The sequence below is a fragment of the Melospiza georgiana genome, chromosome 20, assembly GCF_028018845.1.
Source record: "Melospiza georgiana isolate bMelGeo1 chromosome 20, bMelGeo1.pri, whole genome shotgun sequence".
In the NCBI taxonomy this organism is placed as follows: domain Eukaryota; kingdom Metazoa; phylum Chordata; class Aves; order Passeriformes; family Passerellidae; genus Melospiza; species Melospiza georgiana.
This window is the reverse complement of record NC_080449.1, coordinates 5346531-5372786: the sequence shown is the minus strand read 5'-3', so window position 1 is coordinate 5372786 and position 26256 is coordinate 5346531. Positions and strand designations below refer to the sequence as shown.

The window sequence follows — 26256 nt, the reverse complement described above, 5'->3', positions numbered from 1 at the left end:
GGTTGTTTCTAATTAATGGCCAATCACAGTCAGCTGGCTCGGACTCTCTGTCCAAGCCACAAACATTTATTATCATTCTTTTCTATTCTATTCTTAGCTAGCCTTCTGATGAAATCCTTTCTTCTATTTTTTTAGTATAGTTTAAATGTAATATATATGATAAAATAACAAATCAAGCCTTCTGAAACATGGAGTCAGATCCTCATCTCTTCCCCAGTCCAAGAACCCCTGTGAGCACTGCCACACTGGAGGTTTTGTTTTTACAGCCTGTGGTTACCTGTGTCTGGGCCAGGCAAGTGGCTGGAGTGCAAACAGCCCCTCAGGGCAAAGGATGATACCACAACTCAGATGTTTACATTTCCCATCCAGTGGCAAGCATAAACCCTTTGCCTCATTAATCCATTGCAATCCATGAGAGTTGTTTTTTCCTCCCCCTAAATGAAATTGTCCATTTGGGATCCATTCATTTCCTCCTAACGGCCTCATGACAGTTCCACTGATGGAGTTTGCATCCAACTTTCTTTCTGAGTAGTGACAAGTCAGCCTGATGGATGCATGTGTGTAATTATTTTCTTGTGGTTTGATTTAATTAATGTTTAACCTCATCAAAGCCCTACAGCTGGAGCACTCTCCCTGCAGGAACTGCACACAGCAGAAGGATTTCCTCCTCTATGGAAAGGCCCTGAAAGGGTTTCTGAGTGCTATTCCTTCAGAAGGATGGGATAAACCATCCAAACCTGATCCTCAGCCCAAGGGAAACAAATCTGGGATAAACTTTGCCTTGCTTTCCTTCCCTGCTCTGAGTGTGCATAAGCTGCTGCCCATTGCTCCTCATTAAATCTGATTTAGCCCTGAGTGTTTCAGCAGCTCTGGGAAAGATGCTGTTTCCCCAAGTAGATTGACTTAAAAAAAAAACCCAAAAACAAAAACAAAACACCAAACCACACCACCCTCTCTATTTACAATGCCATATAACTTTATTTTGCCTAACGACTCTTTCATACAACCTTTCTCCCTAAACACTTTCTATGGAGTGAAGCACATTCAGAGCTTATAAATAATTGAGAGAGAGCAAGGATGGAGAGAGCTGAGGGTGAGAGGGGAGGGCTGGAAGGAAGAGATCTCTGCTGGGGGCTGGCAGGCCTGGAGGGAGGGAGGGAGGGAGGGATTCTGCATTCCAGAGCGTTTATTGATCCTCAAATGCAGCCCCAGAGCATCCAGCACGGGGGAGCGATGCCCTGGGGACAGCAGCGGGGCAGGGGCTGAGGTTTGGCTGCTGCACCGTGCTGTGTGCCCAGCCCCGGGCTGGGAGGTGCTCAGAGAGGGGGTCTGGTGCCCTCTCCTGGGGCAGGGCTTTAAGAACACTCTGGGTTTGGGAAGAAATAACCCATAATGGTCCTTCTCCCTGGACGCCATGTGCTGTTCATCGGGATGTGCTGCCTGCTGGGGATGCAGCTCTTGTGCTGTGGAGGTCCTGGCTGTGCTCTGAGTTAGCCAAAGCTCCCTGAGGGAGGAGAGATGAGGCTCAGCTGGGCTCATCCCTGGTCCCTGCTTTTGCCAGGGCACCTCTGCTTTCACCTTGCCCTGTCTGACTGCCCTGTGGTGCCCATGGAGCGTCACATTTTGCTGGTGAGGTTTTTCTGCAGTTCACCTGGGAGCTTTCACCTCACCTGAGTCATAACATCGTGTCCAGCTCTTTGAGTTGGTCCTTGGTGAAAATAAAACCCTCCAGGCTGTGCAAGGGCTGCTGTCTGGGATCAGCATCATCCCAGATATTCACAGTGGAAGCCCATGGCTCTGTCACCTGGCTGCTGCACCTCCTGCACTGCTGGGATATTCTGTGTGGAGACAGAAGGAAAAGGGAAGATTGGTGAGGAGGAAGAGTTTTCCTCAGCTGTATGTGAAGCCAGTGTGTGTGAACATACTCCTACCACAGGGTGCTTTGTTTTAAAGGGCTTTTTTCTCTATACTTTCATGGTTTTGGGGTTAACTCTGTAAGTTTCAAAAGAAAATGTTTGTTTATTTATTTATTTTCTCCATAAATCTGCATCTAATTTATCTTTCTCTGACCACATTTGATTTTTTTTTTTCAATGTCAGTTTTCTGGTGTTCTTTTCAGGGTTAAAGTAATTGAACTGAAAATTTCCACTTAGCTAATTGCATTGACCTGCCAGCACTTCTTAGTGCTGTGCTGGGGAGGGCATTCCTCACCCAGATTTTCCTGGGAAGCCTGGGAACACAGGGCCTTGTTGAACCCCCAGAAAGCAATATTGTATGGAGTGAATGAACATGGAATGGGGTGAACCCAACGTGGTCAATACGGGAAGTTGTGGGTCTTTAATTTTGTGCTATGTACAGGGATTTGCCCTTTTTTCTGGAGTAAAATGAAGCAGAGAATCCTTTCTCCATTGATAGTGGCTGCAGGGTAGAGGGATCACAAAAGATGTCACCCAAGGTGGCACTGCTGGGGACAAAACTAAGCTTCCACTTCTATTATAACATCCAACTTTTCAGGATTAAGTAGTTGAGGTCAGCTTGGCCTCAGATAGGAGTTATCCAAACAGCTACTGTTAGTTATTTCTTTATTTTTACTCAGTTTTGATTCCTTTTACATCTACAGTTTGTTCCCTGAGATGTTCTACGACCTCCTGGCTTCAGGGAAAGGATTAAAAATGTCATGTTTGTTCTTTATGTCCTCTTTAAAGACAAAAATCTCACTTTTAAAAATATTCACATGGCTTCAGCTAACAAAAAGTCGTTGGGAATTACTCTGGTTCCTGAATTTTATTTCCTTATCCCCACTCTGCATTAACGGGACCGTCTTTAATTACACCATAACGAGGTGTTTGCCTTGGCACCCCGCCTTGCTCCCCACTAAATTAATGCTACACTCAAAGCAAGCACCCTGCCCTGGCTCCTGCCTGAGCTGAGATCTATTTGAAGGGATTAACGAGCTTGTAAATCTGCAAACAGGATTAGAAACAAGAGCATCTTCCTGGAGCTCCCCTGCCCCACTGCCTGCTGAACGAGCCAGGCAGGAGATGGGTTGGGTGAGGAAGAGGAGCTTTGTTTTTTCTCCAGTCTCAAAAGCAGGAGTAAACTGGGTGTAAAGAGGGAGTATCTCCCTGTGAGAGCTGCTGGAGAGAGTTGCCAGTGCATTACTGATACCCAGCCCCTCAAAATTGCCATTTCCCTGTTCTCTCTCTGTAAAGCATCTTATTCCAGTTTGTAACTGATTGCAGTGATTAGAGTCTTTTAGTTTTCTGATACTGGGTGTTTTTCTCCCTGTTTTGGAAGGAAAGGGAATGCTGACCAGGCAGGACTGCTTGGCTTTACCTCAGTGCTGTCCTTGTTTTTCAGTAATTGCTCATGAGCATCCATGGCCCCATCATGATTATTCTCAGCCCCCGGTGAGCAGCCTGTGACCAAGGCTGGTAATGGACGTGGAAAAGGAGGCATTGCCCCAGTTGTAAATGTCTCGCTGGGCTAATTTGGTCAGATTTTGGGGCCAGTTAAACATGAAATCATGTTCTTGGCAAGATTACTTGTGGATTAGTGTCCCTGTGTCCTTCAGATTGGGTTCTGAGATGCTCAAAACCACCACCAAGATGTGGTCCAGCATCCTTGACGGCACAGAGGTGTAAAAGCACATCCTTGGTGTGTGCCCCAGGCTGGCATTGCCAGGCTGACCTCTGGCACTGCATGTTGGGTCAGAGGAGACGTTTCCTCCGCAGGCTCGGGCCCCGCGCCGGGTCTCACAACTGCTGTATTTATACATCCTGCTCAGTGCTGGGTAATCAGAAAATGCAATATCGCTGTCACCAGCTCTCTGAAGACATCCAGCCTGAGTAATTTAACATGTCAGCTCCATCCATCACGGGCACGCAGCCGGCACACAAACGCACAGTGGCCGGAGGGGGCTGGGCCGTGGCTGGCAGAGCAGCTGCTGCCTGTGCCAGCTGCCTGCTCACCTCACAGGGCTGCGTGAAAAACCACTCGGTTTTAAAATTTCAAAAGTTTAATAGTAATAAAATGGTTATAAAAATAGCAATACAATCAGAGTAATAATAATTCGGACAGTTTGAATTAGGGCAATGTGAGACAATAGAAACAAAGAGTTACGGACGGTCCGGGTACCTTTTCTGGGTTGCACCAGCCCGAAAAGGACCCACATTAACAGAGGATTAACCCTTAAAAACAACAGCCTGCTGCATATTCATACACTTCATACATGATGCATAAATTCCATTCAAACACAGGATTCTGTCTGGTCATCATCAGCTTCTACCTCTGAATGCTGACAGCGCCTTCAAGGCGGGAAGAAGTTAGTTTCTTCTGATAAGAAGGAAATAAATTCTTTTTCTCTGAAAGATTTAGGTGTCCTGTGGCTGCTATCTCAGTGCGAGTCCTTTCTTTACAAAAAAAAAGTGTCCTCCATAGCATAGTTTCTATTTCAACATTTTTCATAACCTAAAACTATATTTAACACCCTACTTAAGAGAATCAATGCAGCATCACTTTCTTACACAACGCATATAATATTAATTTTAATATTTGTGAAAAGCCAATCATACAGTACACATTTTTCATAGGTGTGACAGCACACAGAGCACCACGGGGCTGCCTCTGTCCACCCCAGCCATCTGCCTGTGCAAAAGGGGCCAGCTCTGGTGTATGGGGAGGTGACAAAGGGATGTGCCATGTCCTACCTGCACAGGCAGCATCCAGGTCCCTCTGCCAGGCAGGGGTAAGGGCTGTGCTGTTTCGCAGACATCTTTAATGAAAAATCCTTTCCTTAGGATTTTTCCTCCTGAGATGCTGAGAGGCCTCAGGAACAAAATGTAAACAATGATTATCTGCTGCTGTGGAATGCAACAGGTGCATCTGGGATAGGTCTCACGTGGTTGTTTCTAATTAATGGCCAATCACAGTCAGCTGGCTAGGACTCTCTGTCCGATCCACAAACCTTTGTTATCATTCTTTCTTTTGCTATTCTTATTTAGCCTTCTGATGAAATCCTTTCTTCTATTCTTTTAGTATAGTTTTAATATAATTTATATAATAAAATAATAAATCAGCCTTCTGAAACATGGAGTCAGATCCTTCTCTCTTCCCTCATCCTCGATCCCCTGTGAACGCTGTCACAGTGCTGAGCTCTCAGCAGTGGGGGCACTCTCCCATAGCTGGTGTCTGTCCCCAGCCCTGGCCCCTGCAGCAGCCCCTGCTCAGTGAGAAGGGGATTTGCAGCAGGGCTGCAGCCCTGGCTGGTTGCCCATGGGCCTGCGTTAGAAGCCCAGGTTAATTAAGATTTTCCTCACTCATGCAAATAAGCTTTATTGGCTCTACCACTCTGCTGTGTCTCTCAAACCCCTTGCAGTGGGGGTATCATGGCTGTTTTCTGTGGTGTTTGTGGTTGATGATGGGTCGCGGTTTGGCATCTTTAACCCCCCCAGCCCCCTGCCCAAGCCCTAAATGCTGCTGTGTGCAAGCACTGACCCTCCCTGCTGCTCCCAGGAGCAAAGGAGCCCGCAGAGCCCCTTCCTGCCCTGCTGCTGGGGCTGCCCTGAGGGCACTGCTCGGCCAGGGCAGGGCATGGCCAGGGCAGGAGCCACGTGCCGAGCTCCTGGCGTCCCTCTGGCTCCTGCCAGCCACCTCTCATCGCCGTGATTGAGCATTTCAGAGGGCAGAAGGCACCGCTCATTTTCTGTTCTCCTGCCAAGAAATGGGGAAATTGCGCTGCTGCCTAGAATAAAAGATTTTTTAAAAACAGTAAAATATTTTAATGGCAGTTTAAAGGGCCACTGTCAACCCCCAGAGGCCTCTTTTCTTTAAGCTCTGCAAAGATTGAAGGACTTCTGCCAATTAGAGTCTGTGGTGCTTTTTTAAGTATCCATTGCTTCTTGGTGGGTCTGGGGATGGAGCCAGCTGGGCTCCTGCTGCATCTCACACCATATCTGGAGAGGAGGAGGCTGGGTGAACCACAGGCCAGCCCTGCTGCTGTCAGTCCTGACTGCTGCTGTCACAGCAAACTAGGGGAGCAAATGGGGCAAATTGGGTGCTGAGGAGCAGAAAAGACCCTCAGGGGGGTCCTGGTGCCCCCCAAGGGCTGTATTCCCCTTGTACCATTTGTCCTTGCTGGGTTTGCTAAATTTCACTGCATTTCACCATGCAGCTGTCCTTGGGGAGAGCAGCTGTCACACTCAGGGGGTTTCTTTGAAAGTCTCTTGAAATATATTTGTGTTTTTATTTCTGAGGGTAGAAAGTGTCTTCTTACATTCGCACCACTAAAGGCACTGCGGGGTCTTGATTTTTGACGAAATCACGAATGGTAAAAGTTCCTGATCACTACTGGCGACCCCAAGCATGAAATAATGAATGGTAAAATGAAATAATGAATGGCAAAAGTTCCTGATCGCTACTGGTGACCCCAAGCAAAGAACCTTGGCAAGGAGTGCAGGTTGCTGGCCAAATCCCCAGCTCTGCTGAGGAGCTCCTGGCTCCACCTGCTCCTGAGCATCCCAGCTGCCAGGGCTGATGTTTTCCTCTCTATTGCCTGCAGGTGGGATCGGGTTTGGACGTGCCAAAGGCAACTCTGGCTCGGAGGCAGACGATGAAACCCAGCTCACCTTCTACACGGAGCAGTACCGGAGCCGGAGGCGAAGCAAAGGTACAAAAGGATGCTGTGGTTGCACACTGGTGTCAGGGGAAAAGAAATGCTTGTGTATTTTGGCTGTCCCATGGGTGATGATGTCTGATACTGCCTGAGTCTAAAGGACAGCCACACCAGTCTGTGATTGTGTGATGCAGCACCATGCAGGAGCCATAAATCCCATTTCCCATAAATCCCATTTCCCATAAATCCCATTTCCCAGTGATATTGCTTAAGTTCTGGGTTTCTTTGATGGTTTCTAATATCAGTTACCCTCCACATGCCCTGGCACTTCCCCAAAGCTGAACCAGTGGGGAGTGGTTGTGTCTGTCCTCATCCTGGCACCAGTGCAGCTGTCAGGGATGGTTACCCTGGCAATTCCTTGCTCCAAACTCCTGTTTTCTGCCCTTTATTTCCCATGCAAAACATTCATTGGATGAAAATTGCCCAGCCTTCCACATGGCACAAAGGCAATTAAAAAGAACAAATTCAAAACGAGAGTTGGGGCAGGGATTTGTAGACCCAAGTCCCTTTAGGCTCTTTTGTGAGTTAGAGAAGCCAAGAAACTGAAATATCATCTGGAGTTTGAAATTAGTGTCCGCATTTCCTCTCATCACATCACATCACACCAGATCGGTTTTTTTGTCATTTTTTTCGGGACGCTCAGCCCGAGCCATTTGGTGGAGGAGAGGACGAGTTCCGCTGCTGCTGCTGCTGCTGGGTTTGAAAAATCACTGTCGGGAAATAACTCCGTTGGGAAGCAATTTGAAAATTGCACAGTGGGTCTGCTCCCTCCATTTGTTTTGTGCAGGGAGCCGGGCCCCGGCAGAGCGCGGCAGCCAGATAGATGCCGGCGCCCACCGCAGCAGCACGAGGCCCCATTTGTTTCCATGATGAGCCATTCCCATAAATGCTTCCAGTGTGTTTATTTGAATGTGAAATTGCCTCAACACCTCTGATCAGCTCGATGGTTGCGCACGGGAATAAGCTCACGCATGCACAGGGGTGTGCTGCAGTTGTTCCTGCTCAAAGGTTGGGCCTTCAGTTTTATATTTCTATTTTTTTTTCTTTTTTTTTAATGTGGTTTAGAACCAAGAGAAATCATCGCCACGTTTAAAATGAGCTTTTGATGAAAAGGATGAGAGGATTTGTGAGTTCCTTACCTGTTGCGGTGCAAACACAGCTGCGTTAAGGGAAAAATGATAAAATCAGAATCCTAGAATGGTTGGGTTGGAAGGGACCTTAAAATCACATTGTTCCACCTCCTGCTATGGTCAAGGACACCTTCCACTGTCCCAGGTTGCTCCAAGCCCTGTCTAACCTGGCCTTGGACACTTCCAGGGATCCAGGGGCAGCCACAGCTGCTCTGTGCAACTTGTGCCAGGGCATCCCCACTCCCATTGTCAAGATTTTTTTCCCAATAAGCTTAAACTTCCTTCTAACCCTGTCCTCTGTCAGTTTGAAGCCATTTCCCCTTTCCTGTCATTCCATGTCCTTGTCCAGGTCCCTTCAGGTACTGGAAGGCTGCAGTTATTCACCTCTAAGCCTTCTCTTCTCCAGGCTGAGCAATCCCAACTCTCTCAGCTTTTCCTCACGGGAAAGGTGTTCCATCCCTCTGATCATCTTCATGCCTGTGTGACAGGAGGAAGGAATTGTTATGTTGCAAACAGGGACAAAAGAAGCTGTCCCAAAACACTACTGGTACAGGGATCAGATTTCCCAGGTGCTGGAGTAGCTTTTTCATTCACCTTTTCAGGAATACTGGGCAGGCTGTGACAGCCCTTGGGTACTTTGGAAAAGTCACTGAAGTTTGGGGTTTTTTCAGCTTCCACCAGGGAAAGAGGTGATAGGGCACAGGGAAGGAATGGAAAACTATGTTTTAATGAGAAGCAGATAAATCTTTGCAAGGCTGCCTTGATGCCATTCCCCTTGAGGTCAGCTGCTCTGCAAGCCTCTTGAAAAAGGCTCACACTGGATGTCGGGTACAAAGATATTTTTATTGACGTCTGTGTTGGTTTTTGGTTGTTGGTTTTAGCTTCCTTGTAGGGCAAATATAAAGGAGCAGATGAATGGGAAGAATTCCTTTCTTTCCCTGTGAATAAGCTGTTGTTCACCTGGGCAGCTTTGATGGCTGGGTTTGAAGGGAATTCAGGAGGCAGAGCTGCCTCGCGCCGTCGCACAGGGCTGCCTGTTAGATCTGCCTTAGTGTTTGAGCAATGCTGTGAGAACCTGGTTTGTTCATGTTCACTGGGGGCTAACTGAGGGAATTGTCTTGCATAAAGTCCCCATTGTACTTCCCCTCCTGCCTGGATAAATTTGGCCATCGCTGCATCCTTGAAAGGAATTTTCCATTATCCTTTCATTGACTCTCCTCTCCCTCATGGAAGCAGAGCAATAGCGTAGTGGGAAGTCGTAGCACCGAACTCATAATTACAAGTTCAGCCAAGATCCATAATTGGACGGGATTGTAACTCTAATAGAGAAGGATGCATCGTCAGATACAGTTAATTCTTACAATGATCTTCCCCTATCGATTTCGCCAGGCTTGCGTGTCATTGCAGGGGCCTTTGGGTAGTTATCAGGTCCAAGGAGAGGGATTCCTTGGGGTTTCTCTCCTCGGATAAGATTTTGTAGGATTGAGCCTAATTACTTGCACTGTCAAGGCATTGATCCCAGATGATGCCATGGGAAGTTTCCACTTAGGAGGTGTGCAGGTTTGCTTTTATTTGAGCTTGGTTAAGTGGCCTCCTGTGTCTCCTGGAGAAGGAGGACAGCAGGTTCTCTAGTGATTTGGCAAGGCAGATTAGAGAGACATTCCCACAGGACAATATTCAGCAAGGGAGAGTTTGTTCTGGCAGCTCAGGAGCAGCAGAGCCAGTGGTACCTGGTTTTTAGTGCAGGAATACATGGAGAGGTAAGAGGCAGCACCTTCTGTGGTCACAGCATGCTGTATCACTCACCTTCCTAGCCCTTACACTGATGTTACCACGTCTTTGGTGTAGGGGGAACAGTATGGGTAATGTAGAATGTAATCTTATCCCCCAATGAGTTGCAGCTGGACTCTATTACTAAAGATTAGGAGCAGGCCTGATCTTAACAGGCCACACCTGTAGCCAATAAGAACAGTGGCATAAAAGAGTGGATTGGTGGGGAGAGAAGTTAGATGGCTGCTGCAAGGACCAAGAACAGTCAGTGCTTAGAGGAGCTGACTGTGAGAAACATTGGGGAGGAATGGAATCCTTGCACCATAATGAAAATAGAACTGTTGTAATAAATATATAAGGCAACACTTTGGAAAGTCTCCGGAGGAATTATAGGGGTGAAGAGTGTAAGGAATAAAGCAGAGGAGATCTTCCCCTGGAGTCTTGGTCTTTGCTGTTGGGCCCAGCCCCATCTCTGGGATTTGAGCTGGGGGAGGCATTGCTGACTTAAGCCAAGAAGTGCTCTGTTCACACCCAAATCTTCAGTGAGATACTCCTTCTCTTCACCACTGTCCCTTCCTGTATCCACACCAGCTCCTCACTCTTCTCTTTGACGGATCAGGGTGAGCTCTGCTTTGTGCCATGCAGTCTCAAGGGAGCTGGAATTCAGATTGCTTTTCCAAGTGAAACAAGTGCCGAGAGAGGCTGTCAGGCTGTGCACAGCTCTGTGCTCAGGGGCTGAATTGACCTTCAGCTGGGGCCAGGAATGTTGGATCTGCCTCAGTGTTTGAGCAAGGCTGTGAGAACCTGCTTTGTTCGTGTTCACTGGGGGCGAACTGAGGGAATTGTCTTGCATAAAGTCCCCATTGTACTTCCCCAAGTAGGCTTGGTCTCCAAGAAGGTTTGCTCCTTCCTGCTGACCCTCAACACTGACTCCTCGAGGATTTCCAGGGACCAGATTTTTCTTGCAAACCTATTTACATCAGGATTGTGCACTGCAAGGCTGTGCTTGCTGTGGGGGCTGGCTCCCTTTTCCCATTCCCCTGGGAGTCGCAGGAGCTGTGGGAACCTCTCTGCATTCTGGCTGGGGTGCACACGTGGCTCCTGTCCCCAGGGTTATTGCACCTTCCACCAGTGCTGAGTCTCTGTAAGAGAGACCCTGACAGTGTTGGAAGGATGTGAATCCACATCCCCTGCTGGCCAGCAGGGCAGTATCAAAGCTTTGATGCTTCAGGGTGGGATGTGTTCAGTCAGCTCCCACTCTGAGCTTGAGAGGAAAATATTAGTAGCAAAAATCCCCCTAAAGCAAGGAGGCAGAGCCCTGAGCACAAACTCCACTCCTGCTCCATCTCTCTCATTCTGGGGTGGGGTTTGCCTTGTGCTCAGCAAATATATTCAGTTCCAGGTCTGACTGTGCATCCTTGAGTTTCCCTGGTCACAGGCAGGATGTGACCTGGCTTTGAGATGCTCCTGCACCCCAGAGAAGGCAGGGCATGGCTTTGGGATGCTCTTGCACCCCTGGGAAGTCAGGGCATGGCTTTGGGATGCTCCTGCACCCCAGGGAAGGCAGGGCATGGCTTTGGGATGCTCTTGCACCCCTGGGAAGTCAGGGCATGGCTTTGGGATGCTCTTGCACCCCTGGGAAGTCAGGGCATGGCTTTGGGATGCTCCTGCACCCCAGGGAAGGCAGGGCATGGCTTTGGGATGCTCCTGCACCCCAGGGAAGGCAGGGCATGGCTTTGGGATGCTCCTCCTGCACTCCAGGGAAGCAATGGCATGGCTTTGGGATACTCCTGCACCCCTGAGAAGGGAAGGCATGACTTTGGGATGCTCCTGCGCCCCAGGGTAGGCTGGGCATGACTTTGGGATGCTCCTCAGCTGAGGTCTCTGTGAACAAGGCACCTGGCTGTTTCCACAGCACGTAGTGATGGTTTTGACAAATTAGCAGAGTTCAATTATGTACCTTGGATTGGTGTCAGCCCCGTATGTGCATGTGCTGGGCTGCCTGGCGGAGCCTTCTGAGGGCTGTTAGAGAAATGAGAAGCTGAGCTTTGATCTGCCTCTGTATTTGGTGGTTAAAACAAGGCCTTTTATAAGGGAATATTAGGTATTCGGAGTCTACTACATATGAGGCAGCTTGGCTTTGATCCTCTCCCATCTCCAGAGGCAGCAGGCAGTTATTATTTCATGGGGAACTAAACGAGGTGCAGAATGAAATTTGGGCACTGCTCTCTCTGCTGCTGCCTCTGGCCTCGCTGGAGCTGAGGGAATGCTGCAGGCAGGACATCACCCCACTGTTCCATGCTCCTCAGGGAATTGCCTCCCTGCTCTGCCTTGGGCTTGGCTCGCCTTCAAACTGGGGGAGATGCTGCTGGCAATCAAGGGGGGACAAAAGGGGATAAAGCAAACGTGTCAGTTTGGGCTGCTTCCAGGGGCACGAGGGAAAAATGGGTCTGTCTGTGTGTGGGGCTGTCTGTCTGTCCTTGGGGATGCTTCTCCCTTCCTGGCAGCCCTGTGTCCATCCCCTCCTCATGTGGTCAGCTCATGGCATGGACAGGTTAGGATTGCTTAGGGACACAGAGCCTTTAGGATCCCTCAGGAAGGGACTCAGAACTGTTAGGATTCTTTAGGAAGAAACACAGAGCTGTTAGGATCCCTCAGGAAGGGACTCAGAACTGTTAGGATCCCTCAGGAAGGGACACAGAGCCCTTAGGATCCCTCAGGAAGGGACACAGAGCCCTTAGGATCCCTCAGGAAGGGACACACAGATGTTAGGATTCCTCAGGAAGGGGCACACAGCTGCTCCCTGCAGAGACAGACGGACAGCTCAGCCTGTGTGGTGCACACCCAGCTGGTTCATGGAACATAGAGCTGTGCTGCTCTTTGTGAGACCAGGAAAGAGCAGCCCAGAGGGGACACCACAGCTCCCATGGGACCTGCAGATCCCCAGATCTCAGGAATGAGTTGCCTTCATGATAAAAATCTTGTCTTTATGCCCCAGAGCACCAGGGTCCCTCCCTCCCTGCAGGCTGCACCACAGCCAGGCTCACACTGTGATGTCCAGGGCAGTGGGGGATGCTCCTTATTCCCAACCCTTCTCTGCTCTCCGTCACGGATGCTGCTTTTCCAGCCCGTGAACAAATGTGGTGCTTTTTCATGATGGCTTATTTTGCCTGCAGAGCAATGAGGCACTACAACAGCCCATAAACCCATCCTGAGTCCCTCTGCATTGCTGCTGGACTCTGGCTGTGCAGGGAAGCTGGGCTGGGGCTGCTCCAGCCTCCTTTTTGCTCCTTTAATCACTGGTGGCTGTAGGTGTGTGTGACCATGTTCACAGGGGTCTGAGGATGAGGGAGGAGACAAGGATCTGACTCCATGTTTCAGAAGGCTGATTTATTATTTTATGATATATATTATATTAAAACTATACTAAAAGAATAGAAGAAAGGATTTCATCAGAAGGCTGGCTAAGAATAGAATAAGAAAGAATGATGACAAAGGTTTGTGGCTCGGACAGAGAGTCTGAGCCAGCTGACTGTGATTGGCCATTAATTAGAAACAACCACATGAGACCAATCCCAGATGCACCTGTTGCATTCCACAGCAGCAGATAATCAATGTTTACATTTTGTTCCCGAGGCTTCTCAGCATCTCAGGAGGAAAAATCCTAAGGAAAGGATTTTCCATAAAAGATGTCTGCGACAGGTGTGGGGGTTCACTCCTGCTCCTGCCCATTCCAGGGACACTGAGCTGCTGGCAGCTGGAGCTGGGCAGCACCAGGGGCTGCAGGTAAATGCTGCTGGAGCTGCAGGCACTTTACCTTCCCTGGACTGCACTGGAGATAAAGCCTTTTACATCTGTTCCTGGAGGCAGTGCGGGTCTTCCCATTTATTTATTTATTTTCCGATTGTATCTGATACAGCCTCAGCGAGTAATTGAGTGTTTGAGAGTGAAAAATTATCTCTCCGGCTTGGCCCTTATCTTGACAGCAAAGCAGCACTTTTAATTTAATTTTGTTCAGAGCATGTGGGTAACAAATTTCACTAATCGCTCTGCTGTCGCCCTCCGCATGGTAACGAGCCTCTTGTTTCCCAGGAAGCTGAACATAAACACGGAGCTGGATGCAGGCAGGAGGGGGGAGAGGGCTGGAGCTGCTTGGAAAATGAAGATGCTTTTGGTTGTGGATTCATGTGGCAGCGTGGATTTGTCTCCTGGCTGCAGAGGGTGGTGGATGTCGCGTGTGATGTTCGGCTGTAGGGGGGAAACTGAGGCACGGAGGGGTGTGCCCTGAGCATGGGGAGCTGTTGCAGAGCAGAGATTTGTGTTCTCATCCTGTTCTGTCAGTTTGCATCTATTCCAATAATAGTGGATGGAGGCAAATGATGATTTGGGACTTTTTTTTTGGAGGCTGCAGCCCAATTCCCCAATCCCAGCTCAGCCTGCGGGGTGACAATGGGACAGCAGGCAGTGTGGTGAAGGTCCAGCCAGGATGAATAAGTCCTTGAGTCCTTGGGACATCTCCTGCCAGGTCCTGAGCTCTCCCTGCCACCCTGGCCTCCTTCTCGTTTCTAAAATCAATTTATCTGTCTGCCCAGCCCTCACTCGCTGAGCACAATCCTCCCTGGGCTGTGACTCAACACAAACTATTTCACAGATAATGATTACTTTTTTTCCCCCCTTTTTCCTGTAGGAATAACGTTTTTGCTACACTGTATTGAAAATTGCTTTCCCTTCTTCTACTTAAAATGAAACCTTCCACTCAGATTTGCCTTTGTGCTTGTATATTGTAAAATTGGGACTCATTTGGAGTGTAAAACAAAAAAAAAAGATCGGGCCTTAATTCCAGGAGAAGTGCTTTCATTGATTTTCATGAAAGAAAATTCCAGTGCAGGCAATATCTACCTTTAAATATGTAGCTGTTTCTTTAATGTGATTTTATCTCAACCAATTCAGCACAGAGAACATGAAAGCAAAACTGACTTCATTGATTTTAATTGTCCCTGCCTAGAGAAATGCAAAGAAAATATAGCAGTGCCAGGAGAGCAAATTGAGTTTGCACAAATTCTTCCCCCCCGTTGCTGTGCCAGAAGGTTTAAGATGTGTGAGCAGGAGAATCTGCCCGTGGTGACCCTGATGCTGATGGGGCTGGTGGAGCAGCATCTCAGCCTGTGCCACTTTGCTCATCTGTATTTCCCCCTCTCTCCTCAGCTGCTCATTCCTTGCCCAGCCTTCAAGGCTTTGCCTTTGCCCCCTTCCTGCTCTGGGTTGGAGTTTGCTGGTGAGTTCTCCCTGCCAGCTGCAGCAAAATGCCCTAGAGCAAAGGGGAGCACCACCAATAGCTGTATAATGAGGAATTAAATGCATTTATTCAGTACATAAGGCTGTGTAACTCCAGGAGCACATCAAGAGCCGAGGCTCAGGCTGCTGGAGGAGCACAAGAGCTCACTGGGATGCACAGGAGCTTGGTCAATGAGCCCTTGACCTTGCTGTGGGGTCCAGCTGCCCAAGCCCACCCTCCCCACAGCGCCCAAGCCACTCTTGGCACTCTCCTCCCCCTGACCCACAGCCCAGGGCTGCCTTTCCTCCCTGTGCTGTGCTGGAGGACGTCTCAGCTAATTGCTAGAGGATAATTCATAAATGTTAATAGTATTAATCTGATTCAGCATGTGCTCAGCAAGATCTAATCCTCTATAAATCCAGAAGCGACTCTGATCTCACCCTTCTGCTGCACAGTGTGCTGCCTCTCCTCCTCCTTCCCTCATTCCCTTCCTCTGTGCACCCTCTGTGTCCTTGGAGGGGCTCCTCAGGGCTCTCCCCCAACACAGGGGAAGCAGAGCTGCCACCTGAGGGCTGATCCACATCCTGCTGGCTCTGGCATCAGGCTGGAGGCTGCCCAGTGCCCAGGCTGCGAGCCAGAGCTGGGCTGGAGCTGTGGGCACCTTCACTGGGATTTGTCAGGACTGCAGTGGAGAAGACGCCTCAGGAAGAGGCTGGGACCAGGTGTGATGCAGATGGTGTGTGATGGAAGCTGTCTGTGTCTCACCCCATGCCTGGGGGGCTCATTGCACCCACATCCCTCTGCTTTAGAAGGAAGGGGCTCTGGGGCACTGTGTGAAGGCTTGGTGGGGTCAGGGTGCAGCAGAGCTGTGTCTGACTGGAAGGAGGATTTGCCATCCCCATCCCAATCCATTTCCCATCCCATTCCATCCTGTCCCATCTCATCCCAATTTCCCATCCCATCTCATCCCAATTTCCCATCCCCATTTCCTATCCCAATTACCAATCCTATCCCAATTTCCCATCCCAGTTTCCCTTCGCAATTTCCCATTCCATCCCCGTTTCCTGTCCCTATTGCCCATCTCATCCCATCCCCACTTTCCATCCCCATTTCCCTTTCCATCCCAGTTTACCATCCTCGTTTCCCATCCCAATTTCCCATCCTATCCCCATTTCCCATCCCATCCCTGTTTCCCATCCTATCCCCCAGAGGGACCATCCTGCTGAGGAAGAGGAGGCTGCAGGGCAGGAGGGGAGGCAGGCAGCACTGCTCCCTCCCGTGCAGGGCTGCTCCATGTCCAGAGCCTCCTGCCAGCAGCCACAGCTCCTCTTAATTGGCGTTTGCCTTGATTGGACACGACGTGTCCCTCGTAGGACACCCGGGGACGTGTCTGTGTGTGAGGCTGTCCTGGAAACGCTGCTCTGTGCTATTAACGAGCCTCTGCTGCAACAGAACCGTGGAGCATTAGGGGAGCCCCATTCCTCTGGCACAGCACCGGGGGCTGGGAGCATCCCTGGGTGTCAGATGGGCTGGGATGAGCTGGCTGTCCCCAGGGGTGCTGCTGTCCCCAAGCTAGGCTGGGCTGTGATGGGCTGGCTGTCCCCCAGAGGTCCTGCTCTCCCCAGGGATGCTGTTGTACCCCAGAGGTGCTGCTGTCCCCGAGCTGGGCTGGGTTTGGCTTGGCTGGTCTGGGCTGGCTGTCTCCAGGGATGCTGCTGTCCCTGAGCTGGACTGGGCTGGCTGTCCCCGAAAATGCCACTGTCCCCAAGAGATGCTGCTGTCCCCGGGCTGGGCTGGGTGTCTCCCAAGGAGGCTGCTGTCCCCCAGAGATGCTGCTGTCCCCCAAAGATGCTGCTGTCCTCAAGCTGGGCTGGGCTGGGCTGGCTGTCCCCCAGGGGTCCTGTTGTCCCCAGGGATGCTGCTGTCCTCTGGGGATGCTGTTGTCCTCAGGGGTTCTGCTGTCCCCAAGCTGGGCTGGGCTGGATTGGCTGTCCCCCAGGGGTGCTGCTGTCCCCCAGGGGTGCTAATGTCCCCGAGCTGGGCTGGCTGTCCCCAAGGTGTGCTGCTGGCCCTAGGGGTACTGCTGTCCCCCAGGGATGCTGCTGTCCCTGAGCTGGGCTGGATTGGCTGTCCCCAAGGTGTGCTGCTGTCCCTAGGGCTACTGTTGTCCCCCAGGGATGCTGCTGGGCTGGGCTGGGCTGGCTGTCTCAGAAGTGCTCCTGTCCCCCAGGGGTGCTAATGTCCCCGAGCTGGGCTGGGCTGGGCTGGGCTGGCTGTCCCCCAGGGATGCTGCACCTAGGGGTGCTGCTGTCCCCAAGCTGGGCTGGGCTGGCTGTGCCCCAGAGGTGCTGCTGTCCCCCAGAGGTGCTGCTGTCCCCAGGCTGGGCTGGGCTGGCTGTCCCCAGGGATGCTGCTGTCCCTAGGGGTACTGTTGTCTCCCAGGGATGCTCATGTCCCTGGGCTGGGCTGGCTGTCCCCCAGGGGATGCTGCTGTCCCCTAGAGGTGTTGTTGTCCCCCAGGGATGCTGCTGTCCCCAAGCTGGGTGCTGTGCATGCAGCGCAGCTCGGCAGGGGTTGCTAAGCACTCCCAGCACTCGCTGTTCTCCCCAGCCCCTCTTCCTCGGGAGCTGGGAATACATTTCCATATCCGAGTGGCCACAGAGCGTTCCCTGCGATGCCATTGTCTCCCGGGGGGTGGGGAAGATTGCAAAGCACTTGGCGTTTAACACCCACATATGGTTAACACCACGGGCTGTGTGCTGATAAAGAGGGGGTAATTAAAGTTTATTTTTTTTTTTTTATAGACTAATCTCCCAAGCATGTATTTATGAGCCTGATTTAGAAACAGCGTATTACTGAGAACACGGGATATTTGTGTTGCTCATAAATCCATACGTGTTCTGAACACACCTTTTCTCTTTTTTCTTTTCTTTCTTTTTTTTTTTTTCCTTTCTTCTCCCCCCTAAATTTAGGCAGCACTGGCAATATTAAGAAGAATTGAGCCCAGAGTTTTGTTGGGCTTTTTCCCCCCTCCTTGTTTTTTGGGCAGGCAAAGGAAAGTGTACAAAGCAGTGAGTAATTAAATGCACGAGGAAATGATATTTCAAAGGAGACACGGTGCGTTTGGAGGGGCTGTTTGCTGAGTGTTTACACCAGTGCCTTTGAATTTATCTTCATCTTGCAGCAGGTGCAAAATCTTCGGGGGAATGTGGTGCTTTGCAAGCGGTTTCTGAGCAGGGATTCGTGTCCTCACCAGGATAATTTACACTGGGGTTTGAGGGGAGACAAAAAAATCCTGGGTGGGGATGGTGGTGGTGGCCAGAGTCCTTCTGACCACGGCATTGGAGCCTCCTCTTGTTTGCCAGTGTAATTAAGCCACCCTTAATTAGAGGGAGCATGTCAGGTATGATTCTGCCCTGAAATGGAGCACTTTGCTTTTCCTTTCTGCTTCTCTCTCCTTGGATTTTGTGGGCTGTGGGGAGAAGTTGCTTCTCTCTTGATAGAAGTAATTTATTCCTATTTTTCATCCCGGGGGTGTGCCCTGCCCACTGCTTGGGTGCAGATTCCCTGGGAATCCTCATGGTCCAGGTTTTTCCCTCCAAAACTGCCTGGGTGAGCACTTGGAAATCCACTCACATTGTTGTAACCTCTCAGAACACTACAAAAACATCTTTGATTAAAGATATAGAGAGATCTCCTCTATATCATCTTCCATCCTGGGCTTTTTACCATCTTTCATCTTTACCATCTTCCTCCTGGGCTTTTTGAACCCCAGAAGCATTTTTGATTAAACATATAGAAAGATCATCTTAATGTATGAAGCATTTATTAGGGGAGAGAGATCTGGAGAGTGAGTTTAATCTCAGCCATGCCTGGTTACCATCTTCCTCCTGGGCTTTTTGAACCCCACAAGACCCAAACCAGGATTCTCTTGGGTGCTGGAGCTCTTAACCATCCATAAAGGTCTTGTATTCCCCACCCAGCTTCCTCCTCTTGGAAAGGACATTGATACCAGGTTGTTTGGTGCACCTGGAGTTTCAAATCTGCTCTTTGGGCACTTCCCTGAAAGCCTGGAGATGACAAGGAGAGGAGGGAAAGCCCAGGCTTAGCCAGGCCAACCTCTCATTTGTGTGGCATTGGGTTTGTTTGGGGCTGCCTGAGCTACCGAGCTGGGTTTGGATTCTTTCCCTGGGCTGAAGAAGGAAGGGATCAGTTTGTGTCACCTTTGGACCAGGGTGCAGCCCTGGAGAACCTGCTGAGGTGGGTTTGGTTAGCTGGGCCTTGCTGAAAACACATTTGCTTGTGGTTTTAAAGGCTTGGAGTGAAGCTGATCATCTCCAGATAGATGTTTAAATGCAGCACAGCAATGCTGGAGCATCAGTGGTCTGCAGAGCAGGGAAAGAGATGGAAAACAAAATCCCAGTCCCTCTCTTTAAGTGCTTTTCCAGCAGCCTCCCTTGAAACCTGGCAGCTAACTGGTCGTGAACAATAAAGAGCTGAGCTGGAAACCCAATTTCAGCTCGAGCAGAAGCCCCCTTGTTTTGGTTCAGTTGGTCAAAACCAAACATGAGGCACTTGAAGAGGTCAGTGACTAGCAGTGATGGAAATGAGAGAGTGCAGGAGGGAAGGGAGTTACAGGAGACTTGGAGCAATTGTCCCTTTCCTTGAGCAGCCAAGCTCAAACTCATGGAACTGTAAAGGGATTTTTGCTGTTCCAAGCCCCTGTGCTGCTCTCCTCTGAGTCATGGGGAGAGAAGAAGCCACATGGTCCAGTGAGGATGTGAAATCCTAATTCCAGCAGCTCCACTCTGGCTGCAGTTTGGTGAAAGCTGCCATCATACCTGGGATTTGGGCTCTTTGTGGAAAGGGGATAATACTTGTCTCACTCATAAGGGATTTATGATTTAATGGTTGCAAAGCACTTTAAGACCCTGGATTGAAAGGTGATTTATAAGGGTGAAATCCAGCGTTGTCTGGTCCATTGTATATTTGATTTCGTCCACTTATCCTCATGGGGGCTTTTTTCCCTTCCTTTTTTTTTTTTCCCTTTTTTCTCCTCCTCTTTTTTACTTTTTTACATTCGTGTCATAACTTCTAGCCAAGCAGGGGTTGTGGCAGGCACAGTATGCCCAGCAAGAGGAGGAATTTGCCTCCCATGGAAGTGCTAACTTATGCTGATGATATGAATAAAGATTGGAAAAGAAAAAGAGGATTGCAAGGTGAGGGGCACAGAGTATTGGCAGTTAAGCTGCGAAATAAGAGTGGGATGGCTGTTTAGATGATCCATGCATAAGGAAAGATGCTTCATAAATAATCAATTTACTTGCTCCTGTTGGTCTCAGTGATGGGGGCTATTTTCCAGCAGATCAGCCACTTCTCCTGTCCTTCAAACCCTGGTTGGAGCATCCCTTGTGCAGGCTCCAGCCTGGGGATGCTGTGGTGGGGCTTGGTGCCCTGCAGGGGAAGCAGAGGTTGTGCTGAGCTTGAGGTCCTGCCCTGGCCCCAGCACCTCCAGCAGAGCTTTAGGCAAATCACAGAGTGTGCAAGGGGTGACTTGGATCCGTTTCCAATTCAGTTTTCAAACTGATAATTTTTAAATCTCACTTTGCTGATGGGGTGACGAGGGCTGGGGTGCAAGTGGGGAGAGGCTGCTTCCAAAAATCAAGAGGTGTCCTCACCTGAATGCTGAGCAGGGCTGTGGGCAGCTCTGCCAGCAGCTGGGTGATGTCAGTTCACACCAGAATGGGCTGTGCAGCCTCTGGGCTCATTGCTGGGCTGTGCCCTCTGCTTGCCATGGACACACTCTCCAAGTGGTGCATCCAAAGCCCTGGAGAAGGAACCTTGTGAGGTGTTTGTTGTTATCTTGGAGCAGAGCTGGGTGTTGCCACAAAGTGTTGGATGAGGGAGGATGCAGTGCAGTCAGAGCAGCAATGGGGCAGCTCCCAGCTCCAGGGGGATCAGAGGTGCCCCAAGGATGCAGATTCCAAGCACTCCTTGCTTGGGCAGTGGAGACCTGATGGTAGTCTGGGACAGTTCATGGTCATCTCCATCAGTAGAGAGGGTCTCATTTGGACACCCGGCATTCCCACCTGACATTCCCAGTCTGCATCCAACAAGAGCAGCTGAATCTTCTGGGCCAGCCAGGTCTCCCTGTGCTTCACAACTTCCCCACATTCCCTATGAATCCTGGGGATCCTGTCCCACCCGGCTGCTGTTGATGGTGATTCAACCTTCTCATCCAACTCATCTCTACAGCCACAACAGCCCTATTTTCCACAATACCAGCAGTTTCACTCCTCACTCTACCAGTTCTCTCCTTACTAAGCTATCCTAGAGGTAGCAGGATTGGCAGTAAAGCTGCGAAATAGGAGTGGGATGGCTGTTTAGATGATCCATGCATAAGGAAAGACGCTTCATAAATAATCAATTTACTTGCTCCTGTTGGTCTCAGTGATGGGAGATATTTTCCAGCAGATCAGCCACTTCTCCTGTCCTACAAACCCAGGTTGGAGCATCCCCTGTGCAGGCTCCAACCCGGGGATTCTGTGGATCCAAGCCTATGTCTTTGTGCTCCTACTGAGCCTCTACCTACAAGAAAATATCCAACTCTCAGTGGCACACCAAGCACATTCCTATCACATAGTAGACCCTAGCCCCTGACCCATGCTATGAGCAGCCACTGCTCTCCTAACCACCTCGGGTCCTGCCCCACAGGGTTTCACAGTGTGTTGCCAAGCCAACCAATATTGACAAGAAGTGATGGTGGTTTCAGCAGGGGAGCACTGCTGGTGTGATGAGTGATTCTAGGGAGAAGTTCCCCGGGGCAGAGTCTATACAGGGCTTTGAGCAGGTTTTTTTGAGAGGTTCCCTCCTCTAGCCGAATGAAACCCCGTGCCAAACAAGGTGTGATGGGAACCCTGGGGCGTGCAGACCCTTCTTGATCTCCCATCCTTGTTCTCCATGCCTGCCTTCCCCGTGCTGATTCTCCCTGCCTCTGCTGACAAAGCCCTGGGTGCAGCTTTCCCTTCTGGCCCCCCACCCACCCACCCACGGCTGTGTGTGCCTTGCAGGTTCCATGAAGAGCCCCGTGAACAAGACGGCGCTGACGCTGATCGCGGTCAGCTCCTGCGTGCTGGCCGTGGTGTGCGGCTCGCAGCTCTCCTGCCCACTGACCGTCAAGGTGACGCTCCACGTCCCCGAGCACTTCATTGCTGATGGTAAGACACTCCTAATCATGGCATGGCATTCCTGTTGTGGTAATAATTAGCACTGACTCCATGATTCCAGAAGGCTGATCCACCACTTTATTATACTATACTTGTTAAGAAACCCATCGCTGCGGCATTCGCATTCTCTGAAAAATCCCTTTGCCCAGGGTTTTTCTCCTGGGAAGCTGAAAAGCCTCAGAGAAAAGGAAAACAATTCTTATCTCATTTGCTTCTCCTGTGCTGTGCTCATGTGGAATGTGTTTGGAGATTGTTTACCCACAGGTGGTTGTTCCATTGCATTCTGCTGGGAGTTGTTTTCACTCTTTGGCCAATCAGGGCCAAGCTGTGTCAGGACTCTGGAAAGAGTCACGAGTTTTTATTATTATCATTTTAGCATTCTGTAAGTATCCTTTCTGTATTCTTTAGTATAGTATTCTTTAATATAATAGAGTATAATAAAGTAATAAATTAGCCTTCTGAGAATATGGAGTCAGATGCATCATTCCTTCATCAGGGCACCCCAAATATACAATACATCGCCCTTACAGACTGTCTGATACAGTCAGACCAGATTGGTCAATCCATCCAAACACCATCACCATTGGCCAATTAAGAAACCACCCTTTGGTAAACAAATCTCCATAACACATTGCAATGTTCAAAACAGGTGCAGCAAGTGAAGATAAGAATTGTTTATTATTCTTCTCTCTGATCCTCTCACAGCCTTCCCCAGCCTGGGAAAGTTGTGCCTTGCTCTCTGTGACCACACCCTCCTGCTTCCCCTCTGGGTATGTTTGGGACATGGAGATTCCTCTCTTTAGGAATGCCCCAGCTGTGTTTGACTGCAGGGATCTCCCTTTCCACAAGCACATCTGCGAGCCTGAGGCCAAAATCTCAGTCATGTCAATTAATATTATCGTTGTTATCATTGGTGCTAATTGTGTCTGATGGATATTTCTGTTCTCCTCCAAACTCGCTGAGGAGCCCTGGGAGCTGCACAGACAGGCAGCAGCAGAGCTGTTTTGTCCTGCAGCAGCAGAGCTGCTCATCCCAGCCCTTGCAGCAGCATGGAGGGAAATTGCTGGGGTTTGAGCAAAGGAACAGATGCTTTGATGAATTAGACAAGTGCTGCTGTCACTATTTATTGCTTTCTCCAACTGGGCTCCTTGCATTTGTTGTGTTTCACTGACCTTTTCTTTATAATGTGCAGTGAGCGTCGAGTGCAAGTTTTCAGTAACATGAGGGCAAATTTCATTTTCTTCCAGCAGACAGGACCCATTATTCAGTCGGTTCCAATTCCTCAGCTCCTGCACTCGTCTCACTGCTTGGGGCATGCAGAGGGGGCACTTTCTCTCTGCCAGAAACATGCTGCATGCAGCCAGTGCATCACCAGCTGTTGGGCTGTCCTGGTGCAGCCAGCTCTGGGACAGCCCCCTGCCTTGGGAGCTTTGGAATGGAGAGCAGCTCTTGGGGGATTGTTATTTTGGGGAGAGGGAGATGGTTAAAGACACACTGTGACAGTGGTCACTGGGGTTTTCAGGTTAAGGGAGAGATGAGAATGTTGACTCTATGTTCAGAAGGCTTGATTTATTATTTTGTTATATATATATTACATTATAACTATACTAAAAAGAAAAAAAGGACAGGTTTCCTCAGAAGGCTAGCTAAGAATAGAAAAGAATGAATAATAAAGATCTGTGTCTCAGACAGAGAGTCCAAGCTATCTGGTCTGTGGTTGGCCATTAATTGTAAACATACAAGATGGCCCAATCACAGACAAAACCTGATGCATTCTACAGCAGCAGATAACTATTGTTTACATCTTGTTTCTGAGGCCTCAGCTTCTCAGAAGAGAGAAAAATCTCAAGAAAAGATTTTTCACAAAAGATGTCTGCGACAGCACACAGTGGCATGAGACCTGCAGGGACCAGTGGAGAGGGGTTGAAATCATCACCCCATTGCAGAATGGGAGTCACCAGTGTGTTTGAAGTGAGATTAGCCCTGCTAAGAGTGGTCTCTGGGTAGCTGGGACAGCCCAGGGGTCACAGCTTGTAGGAAAGAGGAGGAGAGCATCTAGTTTGTGTTCACACGTTGGAGGAACTGAGCATGAGTTCAGTGGAGTGGAGACATGAAGATAACATCAAGGCGTGGATGCCCCATCCCTGGAAGTGTTCCAGGCCAGTTTGGATGGAGCTCTGAGCACCCTGGTCTGGTGGAAGGTGTTCCTGCCCATGTCAGGAGGTTGGAACAAGAGGATATTTAAGGTCCCCTCCATGCCAAACCATTCTGTGATTTAGGGATTTGAAACAGGGGATTTGTTTACACCTTGACCTGTTTCTAAAAGGTTTTAATGATTGTCCAAGCCACACATGAGCATTTGAAATCTTCACAGATAGTTCCAAGTAGCTGGAGAACAGAAACTCCTGCACTTGGGGTATTAGGTTCCTCCAATGCTAATCTGTGTCCCTTAGGAATGGGCACTGGACAGTTCAGCACTTGGACTGGGAGTTCACACTGGTTCTGGTACTTGCTGAAGGTCAACCAGGAAGGCAGGGATGGACACAGGACCTCAGCATCCTGCCCCCAGCTTGTGGTTCTGACCCAGGAAAGACAGTGTTCCTGAAAAAGAAAATAAACAAAATGCAAAGAGACTCCACAGAATGAAAGTGGAAAGCTGAACCTATGCAAAGAGACTCCGCAGAATGAAAGTGGAAAGCTGAACCTGTGCTTGTCACCAGGAAAGGAGTGGCAATGCAAATTATGCAAATGCAGGGAACACTCGAATGAAAATGACAATGAAATACCAATAAAGCAGATTAATATCCTTGAAACTGGGGGAAATGGGATGATCTCCAGTCCCGACTTAATGACTTTTCTGAAGAGAAAGTGGCAAGAGGACTGGTAACAACGGTTTGGAGAAGAATTAAAATGAGCTTTGTAATGAAACTGTAAAATATAATTACAAACTGCGAAAACTTTTTAAATATTTTTTATGAGAAACAGTCAAATTCTTCGCACAGAAGCAGCCAAGACATTTTGCAGTGGCTATCACTTTCCCTGAAATCTCAGCATTTTATGTGATGACAGTCTCTTGCTTGGGAAGAGAAAAAGCTCTTAAAGTTGTCCCTTCTTTTTGAATAACAACAAATCCCAAGGCACCACCCAACTGGCAGCAAAATATTACAAAGCATTTAAAGACATCACAGAACTGAGCTGGGCTGGGAAATTTCAGTGAAACCCAGGAAAAGTGTGGCCGGATGTGTTTGCCAAGGCTGAGCACCTGCATTTTAATGCTGATGGAGAAGAAAGGACCTGCTCCTCCCTGGAGATCTCCTGTGGGGGATTAAATGTGGTTTTTTACAGGGGGTTGGCATCAGCATCCCTGTGGCACCGAGGTGACAACAGAGCTGACGTGTTTGGCCTGGCAGAGTCTGGGAGCTTTGATCAGTCTTACAGCAGCTTCTGGCGTGGCACCCGACGGTGGCACCGCGTCTCGCGGGTGTCTGCGCGCGCTGAAATCGTCTGAGTTCCCAAAGCTGTTCCCTTTGGGGCTGCACAGGGTGATAAACCAGGCTCTGAGAGAAGGCAGCCATGGTGCATTCACAGGAGATGTTCCCATTTGAGGGAGTGGTGCCCTCTCCTTCCCTTTTGAAATGTGGGATTTTCAATAGGCACCAGGAGCCAAGGAAAAGCTGAAAGCGGAGCTGCTACCGGCACCTCTGCAGGAGGAGCCAAACAAAGGCAGAGGCTGAAAGAAATCGCTCTCCTAGATGATGAGAACTCAGCTTTGAAGGAAACTTTAAATAGATGCCAGCCAGTTCTGGCGTGCCAGCAGCCAGAGCCAAGAAAAGAAAGAGGGGGGAAGCCTCCCCAAATGTCTCCAGCTTTGGAGAGGAGCTGCAGCAAGAATGGTGTTAGAGAAAGCAGCTCCAGAGCCTGCTGGAGTGGCAGGGTGGGAAAGGGGAGGGGAAGGGCTGGCACCAGAAGCCAACTGGCAGCCAAGCTGGGAGGATATATTCCAAGCAGCAGTTCTATAATAACCAGCCTGTCTCTATTGCCCTTATTTCTCCCTGGGTTTGTTTTCTTCCTTTTGTTCATTTGATGGGGCGCCCCTGCCTCGCTCCCCGCTGAGCAGTTATTGCCTGGTTTGCGCAGCTGCTGTGCCTTCACTTCGTGGAGCAGCTGGATCAAGGAGAGCCT

The 26256-nt window shown here is 49.6% G+C and overlaps 1 protein-coding gene across 1 annotated transcript in view; it reads left to right on the top strand.

Annotated features, from left to right (window-relative positions):
* Positions 1-26256, top strand: part of ASTN2 (astrotactin 2) — a 360946-nt gene that overhangs the window by 108611 nt on the left and 226079 nt on the right. Inside the window, exons 5-6 of the mRNA XM_058038034.1 lie at positions 6560-6667; positions 21919-22065. Of these exons, the coding sequence (XP_057894017.1) occupies positions 6560-6667; positions 21919-22065 (255 nt within the window). The remainder of the gene's footprint in view (positions 1-6559; positions 6668-21918; positions 22066-26256) is intronic.